General features: G+C 52.8%; 1 protein-coding gene across 1 annotated transcript; it reads right to left on the reverse strand.

The window, feature by feature from the left end:
• Positions 1–166: 166 nt before the first annotated feature.
• Positions 167–5,418, reverse strand: Pglyrp1 (peptidoglycan recognition protein 1). Its single transcript, XM_028856166.2, has 3 exons — positions 4,820–5,418; positions 1,711–1,832; positions 167–453 (listed from the first exon to the last, which is right to left on the reverse strand). Exons 1-3 carry the CDS (start codon positions 5,074–5,076, stop codon positions 275–277), a joined length of 558 nt encoding a protein of 185 aa, XP_028711999.1. The 5' UTR covers positions 5,077–5,418; the 3' UTR covers positions 167–274.
• Positions 5,419–7,710: the final 2,292 nt, after the last annotated feature.

Below are 7,710 nucleotides of genomic sequence, written 5' to 3' on the forward strand. Positions count from 1 at the left end.
TCTAAGCTGTGGTGTCACTTCTGAGCCAGGGTCTCTGGGGTCTTGGCTCAGCTTTGGGACCTGGGGTTCTGCTTACCAGTGAGGGTGGAGAGGCGGAGCAGGAGGAAGGGCCCGAGTCACGTGGGAGAGACACCGAAGGGGCAATGTGGCCGGAGCCACACAGGAGCATGCTGGGTGCCACATCTTTATTGGGGGTCACGGGGAGGATGGATGGGGCGGGAGGGAGCAGGTGGCAGGAGGGATTTTAGGGGGGTGGCCACACAGGGTCATGCTGTCACTCGCGGTAGTGTTTCCACTGTTGGATGATTTCATAGAGCTGGTCGCCTGGAGACAGAGTGTTCTGCACATCTCGGTGTCCTTTGACTTCATAGTTGGATCTCAGGAAGCCCTGAGCCACCCCACAGTCCAGAAGATTCAAGGCGGCACGGATGGCCCGCTTTGGGGGTACCCGATCTGCAAGGGGAGGGGCAAGACACAGAAAGTTAGACTGGGCCTCCTTTGAAGAGCAGGGAGGTGAGGGGTTGGTTAACTGTGCCTCAGTTTCCTCCCTCGTGGAAAGAAAATCAGGCACCTACCCATAGGGCTGTGGGGAAGAACATAGTTAACTTTCAATACACTAGGGTTAACTTTCAATACACTAGGAAGGGGAGCCTAGCGTGGAGGGGACCTTAGCAAGCATTGCCTGTTAGCATTATTGCTTGGCCCTGACCTCCTCTGCTCCCAGGCCCCAGGGTCTGACCCACACAAATAGCTGTCATCTATGAAACACGTTTTAGGTGCCTTAGGAATTAACGGGTTGCTTGGAGACAGTCCCTATCCCAGGCTGGCCTGGAACTCCCTGTGTAGCTGAGAAGGATCAGCTTGAACTGATTTTGCCACTGTCAAATATTCCAGTGCTGGGAATAAGGTGTGCACCACCCCATGCGGTCTGTGTTGTGTTTGAGGTTTGAGCCAGGGCCTTGTGCGTGGTAGGCAGGTGCAGCAGGAATCTTAGAAGGTCTTATTAATAAAGTCAAACTGGAGGCCAGTTATTGGGGTGAATGCTGGAAGATCAGAGAAGCAGAACAAGCCACAGCTTCCTCACCTTGCCAGTTCCTCAGCTGATCCTGTTTCCTCAGACTGGATGCCTCTGAGTCCTCATCCAGAATGAATCTCAGCTGAACTGTTGTTCAAAAGACTAAAAGCTTAACCAGCCAAATGCTTCTAGTTTCTGGTCCTCACATCTTATATACCTTTCTGCTATCTGCCATCACTCCCTGGAATTAAAGGCGTGTGTCACCATGCCTGGCTGTTTCCAATGTGGCCTTGAACCCACAGAGATCCAGAGGGATTTCTGCCTCTGGAGTGCTAGGATTAAAGGTGTGAGTGCCACTGTTTTCTAGCCTCTGTAACTAGTGGCTGTTCTGTCTCTGACCCCAGATAAATTTATTAATTTTATTTTTATTTTGAGACAGGATCTCACTATATGGTCCAGGCTGACGTCAAACTCACAATCCTTTTGTTTCCACCTGAGGAATGCTGGGATTACAGCTGTGTAGGACCACGCTCGCCCCTCCCTGCTCTTAATTTAGTATTGATCAGCTACTCCCAGCACAGGGTCAGAATGGCCCCATTATCCAAAGAGAAAAAGAGGCCATGAGCACATAGGTGGCAGAGCCTGTGATCCCCTGCTCCCAGCCCCAGCCCCAGCCCAGGACGCTGGGTGCTTACCCATGTAGTTGCCCATGAAGGTGATGCCAATAGATATGGGGTTCCAGGTGGGCCCTGTGTGGTCACCTTTGATGTTCCAGCCTCGGCCTTCATACACATGACCATCCTCTCCAATGAGGAAGCTGTGAAGGAGGGGCGGAGCTTAATAAGGGTAGGAGGAGCTTCCTTCAACATCCTTTATTATTTTCTACAATAGTAAAGGCAACTGCACCCATTTATTGCACCCCTCTTCCTTGCCAAGCACAGCTATGAAAATACTTTTCCCCTCATCTTTGTAGCAATTGGTGAGTTTCCACCCCCATTTTACATAGAATCAGAGAGGTAGAGTCAGCATCCACAGAAACACAGAAATCCCCTTGGTACCCGCACGGTAAACCCAATTGTGTGGATAAGGTTGGAATTCACTGTTTCCCCCAAGCCTGTGAACTCGCCTCCTCCCCTCTCAAGCTTCTGAGGTTGGTACTGCTGCCTTTCCACAGCTTAAGCTGACAACCAGGGACCCAGAGAGCCACTTACTTGCACAAAGTCACAGGCTCAGAGGCCCTGCCTCTCAGAAGTCTGCCCCAGGGCCAGAGAGATGGCTCGTCCAGGACACGCCCTTTGCCAAGCTTGGGCACTGAGTTCTGTCCCTGGGACCCACGTGGTGACAGGAGAGAACTGACTGGCTCCTCAGCTTCCCCTCTGACCTCGACACTGAGTCGTGCCATGTGCCCACCCCAGCCAAATAAAAGGTATAAAAGAGTTTTCAAAGAGGTTTGTTCTTGGTCCAGCCTGCCTTGGCTGTCGGGGTCCTCAGGCATCGGGATCGTGGACTCAACGGTGCAGGCTACATCTGCCTCTTTGGAGGTTTCCAATCTGTGAATTTCACTCACTGACCAAGTCTCAGTGGAGACCCCACCCCCTCCAGGGCACCTTGGAGTTAGGTCAGCAGCCTGGAGTTGGATGGTGGAGGATTCAGCCTCCGGGGAGCTGATGAAGCACAGGATGCTGGAACTTGGAGTCCCAGCCACTGTCTGCCATCCCAGCTCACAGCCTGCCTTAGAGGAGATGGGACGAAGATGGGGACATGGGGACCCAGGGCCAGGCTCAGTCAGCCTAGTGTCCCGGCCAGGTGCCGACCTTTATGAAAGACTCTCTAATGGAAGAGTAGGAGACACTTCAGTGTGTGTGAGGCAGAGCCTGTCTCCCGCACAGGGACAAAAGCCCTGTCACTTTTGGAGACACCAGATCCACCAGCAGCAAGGGCAGAAGTGAGGCCATTGGCTGACTCCTGCATCCCCCCTGCCTTGTGATGCTCTAACCACATCCGAAGCACCGGCCTGGGGTGGAGGCACTGATTGTACAGGGATGCCTGTAAACCTCGGCCACCATCATGACATGGGCTGTGTGGTTATGGTGTGTAAGGAACACATGTAAAGTCTAGGGTGAACAACCCTGGTCAGGAGTGATAAGCAATAGAATGATGTAAGTAAACCACAAATGGAGTAGTGATAGGCTATAAGCTATGTGTGGTTTACTTACATCATCCCATTGCTTATCACTCCTGACCAGGGTTGTTCACCCTAGGCCTTACATGTGTTCCTTACATGGTGCTTGCAGAAGACCCGGGTTTGGGTCCGGGACCCACATGGTGGCTCACAACCTGTAACCTAACTTCCAGGGGATCCAATGCCCTTTTCTGACCTATGAGGGTTCTTGCACACACATGGTACACAGACTTTCACTCATGCACACACACGTACACACACCCCAGAACAAAACCCAACCCTCCATTTACAGGCAAGGGAAGTGAGGCTCATATAATGCAATTTTGCTTCTCTCTAAGGCAGTGACCCTGGTTCAGTCTTCCCTAGCTCCCACTTTAAACCTGGGATGCGGCTTTGATGTTGGAGCCTTAGAATGGTTCAAATCTCGGGTGGAGAGGCCTGGGGACACCCGCCAGGCATCTGACCCTCTGCTGTTTGGCAGAGAAGTTGGCTGGGCTGGGAGCCAGTATTTCCAGTAAATTCTGCAGGTCACTTGACTCTTAGTTTACTTAGCCTTAGGAGTCACAGGGTTCAAATGCTCCTTTTGGAAAGAGGCCCAGGTATGGCAGCCTATAACACTGCAAAGAAGCAGGTGCAACATATGGGTGTGTCCCCCAGGGGCCCATCCAAGCACCCCCCACCTCTCTGGTGGTCAGCCAGAGGGAACCGGTCTTTGCCGGAATCTCCCAGCACTTCCCTCTGTGCCGCACCCCCCCCCCAGCTTCCCTCTGTCTCTCCTAGAGCCACATCAAAGGAAGCCATCCCTGCCTACCCTGCCCTCCCCCTCTTCTGGAGAGAGGTTCTTACTGTGAAGCCCAGGCTGGCCTTGAACTCACAGAAATCCTCTTAGCCGCCAACTGCTGGGACTCCAGGCATCTCCAGCTTGCCTAGCACAGCTAGTCTGTTTTTCTCTCTGTTAAAACGTGTGTGTGTGTGTGTGTGTGGGTGTGTGTGTGTGTTTGTGCACGCGCGCGTGCAAACATCAGTCCATCAGTGGCCGAGTCAGTTCTCTCCTACCCAGGTTAGAACTCTGGTTGTTGGGCTTTGTCGGCAAGCTCCTTTACTTGCCGAGCCATCGAGAAGTCCTATTTCGGTGGATTCTATTTCCACCCTGAACCCATCTTTTTTTCTGTCTTTATGCACACAGTGATATGTTGCTAGCAAAGTCCCCATCTGGAACTCTGGCACACGGAAGACATTTGCCCATAGATCTGGGGCCGTAGGCTAGCCGGTTTCCTGGGTGTTTGGTATTAGGAGCTACAATCCCATTGGCCTTTGCACAGGCGGAAGCTGAGCCCAGGGCAACTGTTTCCGTGTGGAGCCCCCTGGGTCTCAGGCATCAACTATGCCCACTGATGCCATGGCTTGGTGCAAGGCTCAGTCAGCCTGGCACTGTCCTGCAAGGTCTGGGCCGTTAGGAAAGGATTTCCTTATGAAAGAATGGGGGGAAACCTTGGTGTGTGTGAAGCAAAGTCTGTCCCCTCCCACAGGCAGGACAGTCCTGGTACTCAGGGGAGACACCAGCCCCAGCAGGAAGGGTTGGAACAGTGAAGCTGACCTCCTCCCGCCCACTCTGTACTCACTTGTAGGCCACGTCGCACCAGCCCAGCGTGCTCATGTGGTAATGCTGCACATTGCGGGCCTGCTGTTCACAGGAGGCCGGGCTGGCGCAGGGGCTGCCTGCCGTGTGGGAGATCACCACGTAGCGAACGGGGTGCTGCAGGCGCTGGGAGCACTCCGACGGCCGGGCCTTCCACTCGCTGCGGGGCACGTTGGAGCTGCAGGAGGCTCCGAGGCCCACGAGAGCAAGCAGAGTCCAGGCAAACAGCATGGAGGGCATGGTGGACAGGGCTTCCGGGGCTGTGTGCGAGTCAGGCCCTGGACCGGAGTTTTATCTTCTGGGGCAGGGTGGTGAGGTGAAGCGCTTGCCTCATAGCTGGGCGGAACTTACTGGAGTTGTCATAGAGGACCCCAGATTGAGCGATGTGGCCTTTGCCCAGAGTGTGGACTAGGTGTTATTGGTGGTGGTGGGCGTGGGGGACAGAAGCTTCCTTATCGGGAAGGGCACAAGGGACCGGGGCATCTGTCTTTGTGGTTTTCCGGAATTTCCAAGGTTTGGCTCTCAGCCCAGCTTTGTGTCCTCTCAGGAGGGCTTTGTGTAACTTTCCAGGAAGTTGCACAGGGAAGAGGCCCAGGGCTTTGGCACGGACTTCCTTCCTGCAGGTGGGGCATAACAAAGGTACCTTTTAAAATGTATGTATGCACGCATGTATACATTTATCTTTGACGGAGTCTCATTTGGCTTGAAGTCACGATTTAGCCAAAGATGACCTTGAACTGAAATTACAGGTGTTCACGGCCTCGGTGCAGGGCTGCAGATCCCCTTGGGTCCAAGTCTGAAGATGCCCAACCCTACAGGGTAAGAAGCTAAGTACGTGGAAGCCCCTTCATAGCTGAGGAAAAAGGGCTCGGAGACGGGAAGTTGCTTCCCGAGAATCGGCAGGCAGTAGTGCCTTAGTCCAGAATCAATCAGAGCCACGCCGCCTGGACTCCAACCCTTTTCTGCGGTGTGAGCCCACACCAATGACTTAACCTCTCTGTGCCTGTTTGTCCAACTCCAATGTGGAGATCGTAGCGAGGTTTCTGACCCCCAGAGTTGATCAGGAATTGTATGAATGGACCAGGTTTTAGGCCTTGGATGTCAGGCACATAGTGTCATGAGTGTCCCCACTGCTCACTCAGGTTAGCTCTTGTCTGAGGTGAGGTCTGAGGTTTGCATGGGTGACCATAGCATTCCATTCAGGTCACATGGAGAGCTTTCCTGGGGCTTCTGTCCGGCCTGGGCTCTGTTCCCATGCCTCTCCACAGCACACGGGGGAATCAGGGCAGACCGATGGCCTTCCTGTCCTCTGTGCTTCCACTTTAAATGATTTTGGGTAGTCCTCCCATGGAGCCTCTCATTCTCCAGGGGTCTTTCTTTTCTTCAATAAATCTATGTTTGCCTTGCAAAATAGTAAATAAATAATGAATACTTCTTGTCATGCTGCAGATGGAACTCAGGGCCTGAACATGGAAAGTAAAGCACTTTACCACTGAGCCACACCCCCAGGCCCTCACTGGGGGATTCTAGGCAGGGGCTCTACCACTGAGCCACACCCCAGCCCCTCACTGGGGGATTCTAGGCAGGGACTCTACCACTGAGCCACACCCCAGCCCCTCACTGGAGGATTCTAGGCAGGGACTCTACCACTGAGCCACACCCCTAAGTTCTGCTTTGTAATCTTTTTTTTTTTTTTTTTTTTTTTTTTGGTTTTTCGAGACAGGGTTTCTCTGTGTAGCTTTGCGCCTGTCCTGGAACTCACTCGGTAGCCCAGGCTGGCCTCGAACTCATAGAGATCCGCCTGCCTCTGCCTCCCGAGTGCTGGGATTAAAGGCGTGCGCCACCACCGCCCGGCTCCTGCTTTGTAATCTTAAAGCTAAGGTTCCAAGCTCTTGATTTCTCGAGGTTCTTTTTTTTGGGCACTTGTACATGGTCCCCATGGGAACAGAGTAGGTCCTGTATGTTCAGAATGTTCATGTGTAGCAAGAAGGTAAGGGTCTTGCGGATGATCAGACACAGCTGGAAAAAGGGAAGCACATGCTGTCATGAATGGTGAGGCATTTGGGTCTGCTTAAGCGACTAAAGAACATTATTAATGTTGGGGATGACCGTCAGAAAAGGCCTGATCAGATCTGAGATGTTTGTCTGACAGGGCTGGAGTTCGTGCCGGGAGACTACTGAAGAGAGAACGCAGTCCGGGTGGAAGGAAGTAGTACAGGGTGGAGGGAAGAGCAATAACAATAATAACAGAAGTGGTTCAGTGAGTAAGATAATGTTAAGAGGGGCTGGAGAGACGGCTCAGTGGTTAAGAACATATACTGTTCTTGCAGAGGGCCTGAGTCTGCTCTCCGCACCCATGTCAGGGGCTCACACTGCCAGTAACTAGCTCCAGGGGATCTGGTCTCTTAATCATTTGCACACACACACACACACACACACACACACACACACACACACACACACAGCTAATAGGGAAGAGCCACATGACTTGGTGGTGGACTTTACATCATTTCAACCATCCAGTAACTGCTGAGTACTTGCTATGTGCTGAGCATCATCTGGGGTGCTGGGTATAAGCGGAGAGGCAACAAGAGTGATAGGCAGGTGGTACTTCCATCCCCTGGAATGAGGCAGAATCTCAGGCAGCCAAACCTGACCGTACATTTGCTGACTGGTCGAGGCTAACCCTGAACTCCTGATCTTTATTATGTCTTTGGGAGTGGTCGGGGGGTGGGGGTGGAGTGGGGGGGGGAGAGACAAAAGCAGAAGGAAATCCAGGACAGTGTCCTGTGACCGAAGCTAAGGGAAGTAAACATTTCAAGAAGGAAGTAGTCATCTCTGCCAAAAACTGTCCAGTCCCAAGGTCACCCTGAT

This window comes from Peromyscus leucopus, chromosome 1 (assembly GCF_004664715.2).
Source record: "Peromyscus leucopus breed LL Stock chromosome 1, UCI_PerLeu_2.1, whole genome shotgun sequence".
Lineage (NCBI taxonomy): Eukaryota > Metazoa > Chordata > Mammalia > Rodentia > Cricetidae > Peromyscus > Peromyscus leucopus.

Excerpts from the sequence above, each read along its gene's own strand:
- Pglyrp1 (XM_028856166.2), bottom strand. The coding sequence starts at position 5,076 with ATGCCCTCCATGCTGTTTGCCTGGACTCTGCTTGCTCTCGTGGGCCTC. Across the intron at positions 1,833-4,819 it reads TGGTGCGACGTGGCCTACAA|CTTCCTCATTGGAGAGGATG; the intron begins GTGAGTACAGAG and ends CCTCCTTCACAG. Across the intron at positions 454-1,710 it reads CTTCATGGGCAACTACATGG|ATCGGGTACCCCCAAAGCGG; the intron begins GTAAGCACCCAG and ends CTCCCCTTGCAG.